Here is a 15,781-nt window from a genome sequence, read left to right on the forward strand (position 1 = left end):
CCACCTAGTGTTCCTAGTTTCTGTTTATTTTGTTAATTGCTTTCTACCAAAGAATCTCAAAATGCTTTACAGTATAAAATTCATACAGCTATAACCCATCCAGCCCCAGAGCCAGTTGCACACCAAACTATCCCGACCAAAGAACCACCTACTAACCTGTTTCACTGTCTTATTAAGATTAAGCCTCAGTTTGCTGGGTCTCATCCAGTCGATTACCATGGTCAAACCCCAGTTCAGCACATCCACCCCTACACCCCTTGAGAGGAAAAGGATGAACAATGGGCATGTCATCAGCATACTGATGGTAACACACTCCAAAAATCTGGATTACTAGGGATGGCCAAATCAAGTAAAGTGTGTGTAAGATTGCTGTCTTAAGTCTTCCACCAACCACAGCGTATTTTGTTAGACAATATATAATGTGCTGTCCTTAGGTCCTATGCTACCATAGTCTCAACCAACAAGATAATTTGGCCCTCGCACTCAATTAGCGTTCAGGTTAAAGTTTGCTTAGATACTACTTGTAGCAGAAACCTCCATTGTGTAGCACACAAAGCTATTTCGTGCATGGTACAGTAACACACCAGAAAAGAATTAATCTGAGGAGGAAAGCAGAAGATGGTTTCCTCTCTGAGCTGCGTGCCAAATGGAAAAGAACTCATAAGCAGGTTACTACAAAGAACAAGATAATTGCTCCCAGCTTATGTGAATGACCTGGCAGTACCTCTTGGGATGCTGAGTTAAAGTGATTATCTTTACATAAAGGAACTGCTGGGAATTCTAAAAGAATGTTGAATCTTTGGATTTGAATGTTAAGAAAAGCATATGATACCACAGGTAATTTAGTCAAAAATGATAGTCTGCTATATGAATGTATGGTACTTAATCGTGATAGTCATTGATGCATCCATCAAAACAAGTCAAAATGTGGATAACCAAATGCAGTAATGTTGAAATCACAGCAGGATAGAGCAGAGGTGAGCAGACTTCAAGCTGGGCAGATCTACTTTATTTTTAAAATTGTGACTGCAGGAAGGCTTCTGTTCATGTACAATTTTGGACCAGGGTGCCTCTGAGCATATGCGCAGCCCAGTAACATTCTCATTACCAGAACTGAACTCAGTTCTTTCACACGCAGAAGTTTCAAAACCTGAGTGTTTTGTTGTCAAAGCAGCCTATTTTTAAAAAAACAACTAAACTGTCACTACTATTTAAACCTCAGAGAGTCAGAAACTTGTCGATCTACTGCAAACCCTACCAGCAAAGTCAGGGTACCTTCTGCTTGCCTTAAACACAGAGAAAGTATCAGAGTAAAAACACAGGAAAAACAACTCCACATCCAAATACTCTGACAGACTATAACATTGGTTCACAGAGTTTCCTTAATAAACGAAACAAAATAAAGAATATAAAGATATCAAATAACTGAAGGAATACAATGTTCAGAGTCACAGAGATACAATAGATGTTTGTGCATACTAATCTAACCATTATAACACTTTAGTTAGTTTAAACGTACTAAGAAAATCAGAGATTTTATCATCTAGCTATTCAAAGGTTGGACTATGATCTCCAGTGCACTTGTGCTGGCTCAGGAGAGATGAAGCAGATGATTCTATGCCAATTTATGTACATTAAGGACAGCAGCCAAGATCTGTAAACATCTATACTAAGAGCCAGCACTGCTTTTATCCAGCACAAACAGGTGAATTAAGGTCAGGAATGACCCCGAATCCATTTATTTTCACTTCTGCAAATATTGAAATTATTGACTATTTTAGAATGCAATCTGAAACTTCTCTAGGGACAAATTCCATTGGACTTAACGGGGCACTTCTAAGTATATATATGTTTAGGATTGTGCTGTTAATCACTGCAGCTCATTCAACCCTCCATAGTTCATATGATTGGCTTTACCAAAGCCTTTTATTATTTTCAAACAGGCTGTGGAGAGATTGGGGGGGGGGGTAGGGGGGAATCATCTAGAAAATGACATGGAAAAGAGTACAGTTGCTAACAGGAGGCACACAGCCAAACCTTTGGTTAATGATAAGCTAAAAATCATTCTTGCAGTTCAGCAGATCATCATAACAGTAATCCTTTTCTTAGGCTTTGGCTAGGATCCAAAGAACCGTGTAACATGTTCCATGATCCCAAGGAACATTATGCTTACTTTCTTGGAACAACAGCCCTCATGGCATATGACAAAAGGAGTTTCATAAATCAGTTTGTGAGATAGCATAGGATATAGCTATTCCAATAAAATAAACTTGTAAAAAATGCACTGTGAAGTCTTTTGGATCATAACCCCTCCCAGCAACAGTCTGGCCTTTCCCTCTTATTCCACAACATTTAAAATGGCTGTTTGGCATTTGCACACAGCTATTTGATAAAACACACTAGAAGACCAGCACCCCTTCCTCTGGTGCAGGGTAACTACAAACGCCAGCATATATCTAGAAAAAAAATTCACCTTTTGAATTTCAACAAGAATCTTCACAAATTATACCAATTTAAATGCCCGACAGGCATGATTGGTGCTTACCTTTATACCAGAAAAGAAGACACAGAACCACACTTCTTATCTTGAAATGCATCTTTATTTTCTTTCACCTTTCAGCTATGGCTGCTTATTGTGTGGCACAGCTTTCTCTGCTGAGATTAAGTTAAGCATAGTCTCGTTAAGCATCTTCCTCTTTTAGCTCTTAGGGGGTTTACCCAAGACACACTAATTCACTACAGTAAGCTACAATCAGCTTTGAAGGAAATATCAAGGGTAATGGTTCTTCTAGGCATCACAAAACATTTATTTCTTTAGAAACGGTTACCAACCACTTAATATTTTTAAAATCTCGAAGTGGCATTCAATTTTTAAAAAAATAAAAATTCATTAAAAAATATAAAAGGATATATACTAATGGAACAGGAATTAGGGGATTCAAACACACAAAACATGGTTAAATCTTCTGGGTCTGACAGGTCCTTGACATGTGGATACTGTGAAAGGTCTAGGATTTTTACAGTATCTTTCTTTAAGGTTTTCCCTTAATAAACACACACTGCTCTGGAGACAATACACACAACAGCTGAAATTAATATGCACCCGCTTAAGAAATTTAGTGGACCCACATAAAATAACTTGCCATTTGAATGGAAGCAGTTTAGAATGTGTTTTACAGATTAGAACATAATGCCCCCAACCCCCAGGAGGCAAAAGGGGACCTCCCTTGTACTCTAGGTTAGCTTTAATAAGCCATGATGGAGAAAGCTCTAACAAGCAGGTGGTCAGATGCACCGTGAAGTATCCTGTCTCCACATTGACAGACTGCATTAAGAGCAACTGATCCCATAACTCTGGATTAAACGTTGAGTTGGACACCTTAGCTGTCACAACAGCCACATCAGCCTTGCTGTGGAGCCGAGTGACTTTATCCTCAAAGTGTTAAAGTTAGACACTGGATTGGTTGTGTCAACGGCCCTATGCTGCGTCAGAAGGTTGCAGGAGGAGGAGACACCATGTAGACTACTCAGAGCAACTTGGAGAAGGAAAGTTTTAAATGTAATACACAGAAATAAGTATTATCATTTATTCAATTTATATACACAGTAATAAGTACGTAAATTTCCACTTTGCTTAAGTTTGCCAAGACTCGTATCTATAAAAACAGAGCAGTCATAGGTAGGATTGTCTGGATTATTATTTTTTAAAATAATAATTTTGATTAAAGATTATTTTGCATTTTGGTTGTGATACTTGTATACTTCATTCCAAAGGCAGAGATACCTGTCTTACTTCAGTACGGCTCTTAATTCAGTAGCAAGTGTGTAGACTTGCCCGTTGTTCTTTTCAGCATATATAGTATAGTATGATCACATATGACCACAATGTGCCATTTTGTCACAAAACAGTCCCAGATGAAAAACGATACCTTCATCCATGCAATGGATACCCTTCCTGCAATCCAGGCTCCTATCTATTCCTATCTATCCTATCTAAATCTATTCCTAAACCTCTGTATCTTCGTGAAAACGGATCACAGCTGCATTTCGCGCAATGGTGCGTTGCGTAAATATAAACACAGGCACACGGCTCTGAGCTAACCTGATTTAGGAAAATTTCATCCTTCAGGCCCATTCACAAAGAATCCAGAGAAAACCGCAGCCTTGCCACCTTCAGTTCTAGCAGAGTGCTGTTCTTTCAAGAAGAACACTTGAAGCCACCAATACAGTGAGAAAAATACAAATCTAAAAAAAGGCCAGAGAGCAAAGGGCGTGATGTCATGTGAAGGGCCGCTGAGAGAACGCGTGTTGTGCGTTTCCTCAAAAGCATGTACCATATAGGCCTTGGTCCCTTTATAAAAGCGTGTTTAGGGCTGCAGCCTCGCTGATCTTAAAATGCAGAGCCTGATGCAGCAGTATAGCTTTCAATCAACCTGTCCGTCCCCGTCCCCCCTACGCTTCCTCCCTCTTCTTCCCAGGAATACGTGATCTTATGAAACAGGGAACACCCAGAGCAGCCTCTCTCTGTCGCATCCGCGTGGGACGCGCCTCCTGCGAGCTTCCTCGCCTCCTCCCCCGCATCCTTTTCGAGGCTGCTCTGCATTTCTGCCGAACAGAGCCGAAGCGTGGGCGGCAGCAGCAGCCATGCAACGATGGCAGGCGCGAGCAGAACTCCATTGCTTTCGGCCGCCTCCCGCTAGTTCCTTTTCGGGGTGCGATTCCCTTGGCAACCCAGAAGAAGGCCAGGGATCGCGGCGTGTGCCAGCTTTTGCCTGCAAGCCAACTCATCAGTCTCTCTTTATTTCCCGAACCCCACTTTGCAATGGGTGTAATGTGGGCGCAGTGCCCCCGCAGCCTACATGGAATGGCAGCTGGTGGGATTAGGAAACCAGGAGGAAAGAGAGTAGCAGCATGAAGCGTGTTTGCATTTACACACGTTCCAATTGCAATGCAGTTGGGTGTCCACCCGAGGGGGGAATCCTGCCGCGGGGGAGGGCGATCGAGGGGCGTCGCCGTCCAGTGCAGAAGCTGCTTCTCTTCCCTCCCACGCACTCTCTTAGTTCTCCCCCTTTCGACGGCACCTGGGACGGGTGGGAGGTTGCCGACGCAATGATAAACGCGGCCTGTCCTTTTGGTTTCTGGCGGCGTAAGGCTAACCAGCCTTTGTTGAACGTCAGGGGCCGTGGCTGAAGAAGCAGTGTTGATCGAGGGTGCCTCTGAGCGCGTGCAGAGGGCCTTACCCGCGCCACTCTTAATAAGCGCAGCCCACGCTTGGGTGCATTCTCCCGGGGAGATTCAGATTAAGGATAGGGCGGGACGGAGGCTCCCCGAGCTTCGCTCAGCTGAGCAACCCATTCACCTTTTTGGAATGCAAATAATTACGGGCAGCAAAAGTGTCCGGAACTCAGCCATCATAAAGCGGCAACTTTGTGCATTGGGTATCTCTCCTCCTCCCCCCCCCCCTACGTTCCTTTGCCATTAGTTTACCCAGAGGGGATTGGAGGAATGAGGTGATATTTCTGCAACTCCCGCAGTTAGGACGAAGAAGGAGGCGCGGGGGGGGGGGGGGAGAGAAAGAAAAAACAACTTAGTGGTTCCACTGGGGCTCGAACCCAGGACCTTCTGCGTGTAAAGCAGACGTGATAACCACTACACTATGGAACCGTCACGACGGCTCCCTTTCCCGCCAATCTCCTTCTTCGTGGTGTCGGCCGTTTCCTGCTCTGTCATTGGCTTCGCCCAGTGCAAGCGGAGACGCGCCAGGAGGAAGAGGCGGGGCTGCGTTTCCGCGGCAATGCAGAGAAAGGGGGGGGGGGACAGGGTTTGCCTTAAGTTGCTTCCACGTATGAAATGTTTGTTTCCTTTCCTTACCCCGCTGCCAAAATAAATCAAGGAAAGAATTACGATTGTTGCTCACGGTCCCAGGGATGATTCCCGTGATTATTGGGGATACATTAAAAAAATTTAAAAAGTCACGGACGGGCGTGCAGGTCGACCGGTATTGGTATCCGAAAAGCAATGTTATTTAGCAGAGCAAGGCTAACCGGGTCTACTCGGAAGTAAGTCCCCTGGACATTAATGGGGCTTACTCCCAGGTAAACGATATGGGCTGCAGCCTTCATTATGTTTGGTTTGAGTCAAAAACAAAACTAATTGCACTTTCCTTCCTCATTGCAGCCTGTCCAACGCAAGTATGGTTTTTGGAGTCATTTAGCAAATTAGCCACTGCTTGCATTTCACAATTTGGAAAAAGAAAAAAAAGGGCCAAGGGTGTGTATCAATGCAATGCAATCTATATAAGCTTCTCTCTTGAACTGCTCTTGGGTTTATTTGCTAGCCAATATTGTTATTAGGTTGTATTATTTGTCTTTTTCTGTACTGTGCTGATATTGGAACTTTTGTAGAAAGGAGTGGCATAAACTCATTTGAAAACTGGTGATAAAAGAGAGTCCTTCGCTTCAGCTTTAGAAAGAATACATTATTATTATTATTATTACTATTATTATTATAAAATAAATAAATATACTGTCCTTAATTGAAGATCAGAGGGTGGGTCTCTACATAAAAATACAAAATGAGAACACAAAATACGATACAAAACCATTAACTGCCCCCATAACACCTTTAACATAGCATAGAATGTTTAATTAGCCAAAGGCTTGGTTGAAAAGGAATGTTTTTCACCTGGCGCCTAAAGAAATTTAATGAAGACACCAGACAAGCGTCCCTGGGGAAAGCGTTCCACAAACGGAGCGACTGCAGAAAAGGCCATTCTTTTGTTGCCACCCTCCATATCTCTTGTGGAGTGGGCGCATGAAGAAGCCTCAGAAGGTGATTTCAGGGTCCAGGTCAATTCATATGAGAAGAGGTTCTTGAGGTATTGGCACCTGTTGAATTCTGCACTAGCTTTCAGCTCTTAAAGGTGCAGGATCTTTTGAGCAAGAAAGGATCCTGAATCTTTTATAAGCTACTAACCATTAGGAAGTGGGGCTGCCCTACTGATTCTGAAGGGGCTTTGCCATCTAGTGCAGAGCTTTTCATGCTGTTGACACACTTTTTAGACATGCATCATTTCGTGACACAGTAATTCGGCTTTACTAGCAAACCAGAAGTTTGTAACATTTCCAGCCCTGGGAGGGGTACGGGGAGCGTTCACGTGACACACTTAACGTGTCACAACACATAGTTTGGAAAGCTCTGATCAAGTGGAATGGAGAGTATCAGCTCAGCTGCTTCACAGAAGGAATCATCTTTCTGTTTGACCCATATAGAAAAACCTGGGATGCAGGTGCAGTTTAGGTTGCCCACTCCTGAAATGCCACATGCTTTTATTACCAGTTATACATTCATGTAAAGGCCCACTGAGGAAGAAGAGAGATGTAGGTGTACGTATATTTAGAATACCTCTGCCACGTCTGTTTAAAACTACTTGAATAGAATGAAACAAACATAATATGAATTGGGGGTCTGTCACTCTTAACCCCCCTAGAACTTTATAACATTGAACCCAGTGCTACCATATAACTTGCATACAATATATGTACTAAAGTTATGATAAATTTGCAAAAAATAAATAAATTAAAATATAATTCTGATCTGGAATAAAATATAAAGGAGAATGGGAAATGTACCCCAACAGACCCTACAGTATTCAGACTAGATTTCTAATTGCTCTTCCTACTGGACTGATCTTCCCATGGACTGCAAGAAGATCAAACCTATCCATTCTTAAGGAAATCAGCCCCGAGTGCTCACTGGAAGGACAGATCCTGAAGCTGAGGCTCCAATACTTTGGCCACCTCATGAGAAGAGAAGACTCCCTGGAAAAGATCCTGATGTTGGGAATGATTGAGGGCACAAGGAGAAGGGGATGACAGAGGACGAGATGGTTGGATGGTGTTCTCGAAGCTACGAACATAAGTTTGACCAAACTGCGGGAGGCAGTGGAAGACAGGAGTGCCTGGTGTGCTCTGGTCCATGGGGTCACGAAGAGTCGGACACGACTAAACGACTAAGCAACAACTCTTCCTACTGTTAACCAATAACAATAACTTTAGTCAAGCTAAGGAACTGAAATGAGAAGCATTAGTTACAATGATTTAACAATCATCTCCATGCTATCCACATTTGTGGATAAAAGTGCTATAAAATCCTCAGGAGCAATAAATGCTGAATAGCAGATACTGTTGGAATGCAACAACACAAAACGCAATACCCCGAAGGATGTGATCTGTTGAGATACTCTTTTGCTCCAGTTTACCTTGGAAGTAGATTATGGTGTTCTGTCAGCAGAGGGCTGTCAATCCTCGTTGAGAGTGGAGAGCGTGCTCACCTTTCTCTAAATAAGGTGGAGATTTTTGAGGTATATGAGACTCTTCCTGCACTGTCCTGTGTGTATGTATATATATATGACTGCTGTATGTCAACTAAAGATGTGGGGTATTGGAGCCGGTTATGTTTGTGCATGCATGAAGAATTAAAAACAAACAGACTTTCCAGGGCTCAGAGGCAGCAGGAAACAGAGGCCTGCCATAATTGCAGCCATATTGGGAGTAATGGCAGCGGCATGGCTCAGTGGTAGAGCATCTGCTTTGCATGCAGAAGATTGTAGGTTCAATCCCTGGGATTGGGAAACATACTATACATGCTTGATATATTGGGAAGCCACTGCCCATCAGCATAGAGAACCCTGATGGACCAGCGGTCTAACTCAGTACAAGGAAGCTTCTTATATTCCTTCAACGGTTTACAAATTGCTCAGTTCTAAGCCTTGTCCTTTATGGTTGGCATCTGACAGCTGCTACAGTTTCCCAGTCCCCCTTTTGCCTTTGCCTGGTTCATTTTTCATGCTGTCTTGATGACAAGAAGCTTCCAAATTGCTGCCCATCAAAATGATCTTCTTTCTTTCTTTTCTTTTTTTCTTGAAGACTGCTGCTGTTCAGTCCTCAGGGAGCGAATTGTTTTTTATAAAAAAACAAAAACAAAACATTATCATGAATCATGAAATTCTTCAGGAGAGATAAAAAGAATAGCTGTACAAACATAGTATTACTCTTTGTTGTTGTTGTTGTTTATTCTCTCCTATCCTGTCATTGCTTTTAAAAAGCACTTTCTGCACTTACTAAACTGAAAGAAGAATGCTGCAATGTCGCTTATGAATTTCAGGTTTAACAAATAGTATAAAAGGTTTTGAATTTGTTCAAATGATGTAGAAACCATTTCTACTCAAGGAGAAACATGCTCATGATCTGCAGCAATATTTCACATCCCAAACAGCACTGATAATCTTTTTAATAAGCAGGGATTCTCTGTTTAACAGCTGCAGGATGAGTAGACGCCAGTACTATGCCTTCTTCCATCACTACATCACCAAGTTGGTGGAAAACCCACCTGTGGACCTCTGTCTGCTATGCAGATGTTAATGGCACAAAGCGTTTGCTAACAGGTGTGTTAAGCCCAATGTAACTTGCTTTGTCCGGTTACCATATTGGGTCAACTGACTCTTGGACCACAAGGCAGAACTTTGTATGATGTATGTGAGTGGTACTCCATTTAATAAAAGCTAATGTTTTAGAATCTGTAATGTGCATTCATTTGGCCAATGTGTAGAAAACATATGTCTAAAGCTGAATAAGCATTAGCTTTTTCTTGTTTCAATGTACATTTGGTTCCCAATGACTGGCATCAATTACCAGTCTGTATATGTTGCACTCACTGTGTTAAAAGCATAGGTACGTTAGGAATATGCATATGATTCGTTGGTGTGGGCTGCCTGCTCCATCTCATAAAGTAGGTACGTTTGATGTCAGCTAAGGCCTGTTGCTGCATCGGACTGGCATGACTACCACTCTGGAAACGGAGAGAGAGGAAACTAAATTCACTGCTGTTTCCTCAGGTTGCATGTTATCATGATCCCCTTTGTAGGCAACCTGAGATGTAGCTCATGTCTTCACCTTTTTCTTGTTCTCATTATCTACCACAAAGGTAGACTGACATGTATAGATTAGTCCAAACAGTCAAGTAATAGATTTTTGACTCAGGGAAACTTCCTAAGTTGCATTCACTGTTGATTCAAATAGAACTGGCCCTTTAAGCCATATGGACTTTTAAAAATTGTGTTGATGATATATATCATTCTGTTGCTTTTGGAAACTGAAGGCTTTATGATGTGGTATTGTGTTACAGAGTGAGAAACTTGCAAAGTTCTTTTTCCTCCCTCATTGTATTTTCCCTTCTAATGGTCCTCACAAGCTCATTGAGAAGATGCTGTGGAAATGGCCAGGCTGCCCGGGTACTGAGTATTAAATGGTCTCTGAAAATTTTATTAACTTGGAGTATGACCTGCATTTTCTCTGTCCCCCCCCCCTTTCTTTATAATTCTAGTGCCTCTTCCCATGCTTCACCAAACACTTTATCTTATGCCATAATGCTAGTTTGTGGTTCATTGTTACTATAATGGCTGTTGCTGAGAAGCAGTTTCCAATATGAAGCAGATAACTTTAGCCATCCACTTGTCTGCCTGAGATTCAGAGAGCCTGGTAACAACATAGGTTTCTCCAATACATCATTGTGCTTGCACTGCTGTTCGTAGCTGCAGAACACAGCTCTTATTTCTGGCTAGAAGGAGAAAGGAGCTGTTCCTTGATAAATCTTCTATCTGCATAAATGTAAGAGGAGCACAAATGAGAAGGAAGCTGGAATGACAATTGATTTTATATCGCGTCCTGTACCCTCTGCCCAGGAAGAAAGCTTGTTTACAAGACCTAGTAAACCTCTTTGCTGATGCAATGGAAGACATAAGGTAATTTCTTTGTGTACCTTTCTTTTGGTAGATATATTTTAACCATTTGTTTTTATTTTTAAATCAATGTTGGTGGAGAGAAGCAGTGCATGATGTAACACAGATTGCCACTGCCGACACGCTTCTTTGCAATTAAGCCCATCTAAATAAAATTTAGTTACATCTAAATAAAATTTATTTCTAAATACAATCATTTATGATCCATAGTTTGAGCCTTGATTTTATTTCTTTTCAGCCTTTTCTAAGATCACAGACTCCCAAAGTCACATATTGATTGCCTTTAGTTTGTTAGGGTTTTGTAAACTCCATTTTATATTGGGGTAGAATAAATATTTAGCTGCCCCCACATTCTTTCTGCCTGCTCATGTCCAGAGATATTGGGTGGCTAGAGGACAGAACTCCTGCACATTTAAAAACTCTGCAGAAGAAGGAGTTGTGGCAGGTAAAATTTGTCGTGACACCACACCAAGGTGCTGAGGGATGCTACACTCGTTTGAATTTCCTCTTCTGTACACCTGTTAAAGATACATGATCCCTCTTATCTGCTACATCTGATCACCCTTCTCACAGAGTGTTGGTGTTGCAAAATAAAACTACAATTTCCCTTAAAAAGAATTTGAAATCCCAGCACTCCAGTCTCCAGAATTGTGTTAAATGTAGTCTTGGATCCAGATATGGGGTATTCACATATTTCCTAAACAATGCATAGTTCTTTCATGTAATGCATATTAACTGACTTCCGTCTGCACATTTATTTTCTAACAACCCTTCTGTAAACATGGAATTATTTTTCTCCTTCTTCATTTTCTATCAAGGTAGAGTGGGAAAATCATAGCCCCTTAGGAAATTACTTACTTTTTAGTCATCTCCTAAAAACCAGAGGCATCTTTTTAATTCTTCAGTTTCAGCATAGACTTGGTCTTGAGTAAGGATGGGTAAATCTTATTTCAGTTTCTTGTTTTTTAAGTTCAGCTCACCACATTGCTGCATCAGTTTGTGATTTATTTATTTGTTTGTTTGTTTATTTTAAAATCCTCGTAGAAATTCATCAGCATTTTATTGTGTACACCTCACATTATGCATGTTTTTGCAAGCAAAGTTTCCTAATGTAGCACATTTTGTGTGCCATTTTCACTAATACACTTTTTGTACACTTGTTCTGGTTTGAAAACTGCAACACAACATTGGGGGAACTGCACATTTTGAAATATAGCTGTATTTGTTTGCATATTGTTTCGGGAAGTACAAGTTAAGAAAGTTCCCTTTAAATTGTGAACCAAACTGAATTTCTTCCCCATTCCCAGCCTTGAGTATAACTTCCTAAACATGACACTAAAGCTACCAGCTTTGTGTTTCGTTTGTTTTCCTATTACACTTCCCTTTGTTACATCACACACACACACACACACACACACACAACTTTAGCACTGAATATTTTTCATGTCTAAAATGAGTAATGTTGGGAATCAAGCTTGCCTGGAAATCAGACTTCCTTTGCTTTAAAATTTTCTTCTAGCTACCTAGGATAGCTCAGTTGGTAAGGCACGAGACTCTGAATCTCAGAGTCGTGGGTTTTAGCCCAATGTTGGGCAAATTTTCCTGTACTGTAGGGAGTTGGACTAGATGACCCTTGTACCTTCCAACTCCACGATTCTATGTACTGAATCCTGTAGTGACCAGTAGGTGAGAAACTGCACATGCTCTGTTGCTGTCTCTTCAGTAATATTCAAGGAATGAATATAACATTCAAAACAGGTTCAAGACAAGGCAGTTTGTAAGTACAAATGAGGGCTGGGCACAAATGTCTTTCAGATTTCCCCACCCTATTTGTGGAAAGAGAAATGGTGGAAGGGGACTAACTTTTCCCAGGGAAAAGAGAAATTCTCCAATAGTAAGGTTAACTAATTAGCAGTGTTAGTAGGTCAGCATCTTTCTTTTGCCCTAAAGTTATTTTCCCCCCCACCACTGCAAGTGGCAGCAGTAATACCTGTGTTGGCAACCTGACCACCATTTTGCATCTTCCACAGTGCCAGATGTGTTGTGATCAATCCCTGGATATGTGTGTGTATGTGTGACCAGAAAAAAATGACCCTTTTCTAGATGGGGTGAGAAAAAGGAAGTACTCTTGGCCAGAAAAATGTCTTTTGAGAAATATGGACTTAGTTCTGGACCAAGGAGCGGGCTTGTCACTGCCTCACCTGGTGAGACAACACCTTAGCTTAGCTCCTACCTCCTGTTTTGTCTCAGATTTACCTATGAAAGCCCTTCTTATCAACCATGACAATTAAATAAGTATCTATATATTTAGAGAGAGAATACATTTGTATGCCAATGAGAGACAAATACTGAAGCTAGGAGCCACCATCTTCTGTTTGTTCTTCCCTGCATGCTTTGATTGTCAGCTGATCTCTTCTGCTTCAGATTGCTCCCTGCATTTTCAGGGTTCCCAATTGTGGTAATGATTCTAAATACCTCCACCTAACACACACTTCAGATCTTTGTGTAGACTTTGAGTACATGCCCCTAATGTCCCCACTTTAAATGCACCCACATTGAATGCCTAATTTGGACTTCTCTCTCTCTTTCTCTCTCTTCTTTCCTTCTCCTTCTTAGTGTTGCAGTGCTGATGGTTGTATTACTTAAAAGCGTTAGAATAGACTTGCATAATACATCTAGAAGTCCCCCCCCCTCCGTCTGTTGCCACAGACACCGTCCCTATCTTGAAATCATTTTCATCTTGCTTTTGGCCGTCTGCTTGCCTAGTAATTGTAGTGGCTGAGCCAGACTGCAGAAAGGCTTTGTGCATTTTGAAAAACAAACAAACAAACAAAGGTTTAATTGGCATCCTTTTGCTTCTTTTCATTCCCTTTGTTTAACATCCTTATGTTTCTGGCTACATGATTTATAGCTGGACATGGCAGTATGATATGTGTGTTTGTGCTCAACATTTACTTACATGTAAATCAGCAGCACTTTGTCACCCTGTCCCCAAGATCAATGTTCCTGATGTATTATGGTGCTATAGGTTTCCCTGCAGATGCCTCTCGCCTTTCTGCCTATGCTTCAGCAACTCTGGGTCTGGTAGTTCTTGACGTGGCATGTGACACATTGGGGAAGCACCAGTCTCTCTGTTTCTACAAGTCCAGGTGTAACTGCACAAGCCCACTCCCTTTGTTCTAGATAAGCACCCAGGCCAGCAGCTCACTGTTCAGAATGTTGAGTGTTCTCTTCTAACATGGCTTCTGATTGGCTCCATCAAATCTCACAAGATGGGTACATTGATACAATGATAGAGGTTTCCACAAATATCCTCAAGTGTGATTTACAATTGTGCCCAATGTTTTCCACTATAATGTGGCTGCTTATGCTGGATTAGGCCCCTTTGGATCTCCTTCCTTACTGCCCCATCCCATAATGCAGGATCCCCAGTCAGGAGTGCTTCGCCAACAGTACCAAAAGCTGGAATGGTGTGCTTAGTGTTTACTGGCAAATCTCTGCACTGCCTTCACCGGTGCATAGATAACCTGGTTAATTATTTCTGCTGCTCAGCACTTTAGTGGCTAACAATATGGTATCTATTTTTGTCATGCAGTCTCCTCTGTTATTAGGGCCAATGGCAGGCGTAGTTTTCTCCGGGAATCGTCATTTACTGTTGCATATTGAGATGAATATAAAGATGATATGGTTGGCAACACCGATGGCTTGAAGAAAACCATCGCCCATGAGGAAATATTAAACCAGCACCCCAGTCTCAACTGAAGTCATGGGATGTGGCACTTCTATTACGAGGAGGCGGGTGAACAAATCAGAAAGAGGTAAATAACCTGTGTGTGGTCTTTCCATTCTCTGATGTGATACTTCAAGAAACTTATTGTCTGCATTAATTTGGAAGATACTGATTGTAGATTGGACCATCCCAGGTGGTTCTGCTGGACTGGTAGGCTAGAGGACACACTATGAAGAAGACTCAAGAAGGTGTAGAGATAATATAGCCATCAGTTCTCTGTTTAAAGAACCTCTCCCCACCTGATTCCCCTCCATATGGTTTTAACTGCAATTCCTTTCAACCTCTGCCAGCATATATCTACTTGCTGGAACTGATGAGAGTTTAGTCAAAACCATATGGGACCAGGCTGCTTTAAAGCATCAAACCTTGGTGCCTATTTTGAGAGTCTTGGTGCAAAAGGGCACAATGTATATTAACATCTCTTAGTGCTCTCCCAAATGTTTGGCCAGGGTGTTTCTTACTATCTTGACAAGAAAGGTTTGATTAAGAGAAACTTCACAGACACGGTACGTTTCCAGTGTTAAAATGGGCTCTGTTGTGACATGCAGGGGAGGTTTGAGAAGACTTGAAGGTTTAAGAGACCAGCAAGCTGTAGTTTTATATTTTCATTGCTTTTCTTAGTGTATGGAACTCATTCTCCTAGAACTCCTTCTCAACTCCAGTCCAATGCATATAAAGCCTGGAATTCTTGCAATTACTGTAATACTGTAATTCAGGAATACCCAACAAGTTGTTTGGGCATCTGACTACTAGCCAGGATCTGAATATCTTTGGGGCAATTATCTCTCTCTAAATTAGACTCAACGGACGTTCTCCAAAAGAGGAAAAGAAAAGCAACCACTTAGCAATTTCAGGGTGCAAAAATGATAGAGTGCCTTTTAGAAGCATCATTTCCAATGAGCTATTGTTGGGGGTGGGGATGGAACCTAGGAAAACTGCCACCACATGCAAGGGCAGCAAAATAAAAGCTCGTGGTTTTGTTTGTTTTAAACAGCCACTACCTATAATGTCCCATCATCAATAGTCATTGAGAAAAGGTTGGTGTATCTTTCCATTTATCATTTATGTTTGAGAAAGTCTGGGTTGAATTCGGGATGAGAAGTAAAAAGGAAAGGAAAATTCTCCACTGTGAAATTGACCTTGGCTGAGAACTCCATGCCATTACTCATAGGTTTTATTCTAGTCTGCCATCA

At 41.6% G+C, this 15,781-nt stretch overlaps 2 protein-coding genes across 3 annotated transcripts in view; one reads left to right on the plus strand and one right to left on the minus strand.

Annotated features, from left to right (window-relative positions):
* RS1 (retinoschisin 1) overlaps positions 1 to 12,577 on the minus strand; it is a 32,319-nt gene extending 19,742 nt beyond the window's left edge. The window contains exons 1-2 of one of the 2 annotated variants that reach the window (XM_083734605.1): positions 12,438 to 12,577; positions 2,546 to 2,655 (exon numbers count right to left, since the gene is read on the minus strand). In XM_083734605.1, coding sequence (XP_083590731.1) covers positions 2,546 to 2,597 — 52 coding nt within the window. In that variant the 5' untranslated portion in view covers positions 2,598 to 2,655; positions 12,438 to 12,577. Of the gene's footprint in view, positions 1 to 2,545; positions 2,656 to 11,656; positions 11,767 to 12,437 lie in introns of those variants that run through there. The other variant, XM_083734604.1, reaches the window with a different exon arrangement.
* The window catches only part of PPEF1 (protein phosphatase with EF-hand domain 1), a 43,757-nt gene continuing 38,268 nt past the window's right edge, over positions 10,293 to 15,781 (plus strand). The window contains exons 1-2 of the mRNA XM_083734316.1: positions 10,293 to 10,801; positions 14,394 to 14,616. Coding sequence (XP_083590442.1) covers positions 14,565 to 14,616 — 52 coding nt within the window. The 5' untranslated portion in view covers positions 10,293 to 10,801; positions 14,394 to 14,564. The remainder of the gene's footprint in view (positions 10,802 to 14,393; positions 14,617 to 15,781) is intronic.

This window comes from Podarcis gaigeae (genome assembly GCF_964106915.1).
Source record: "Podarcis gaigeae genome assembly, chromosome: 4".
Lineage (NCBI taxonomy): Eukaryota > Metazoa > Chordata > Lepidosauria > Squamata > Lacertidae > Podarcis > Podarcis gaigeae.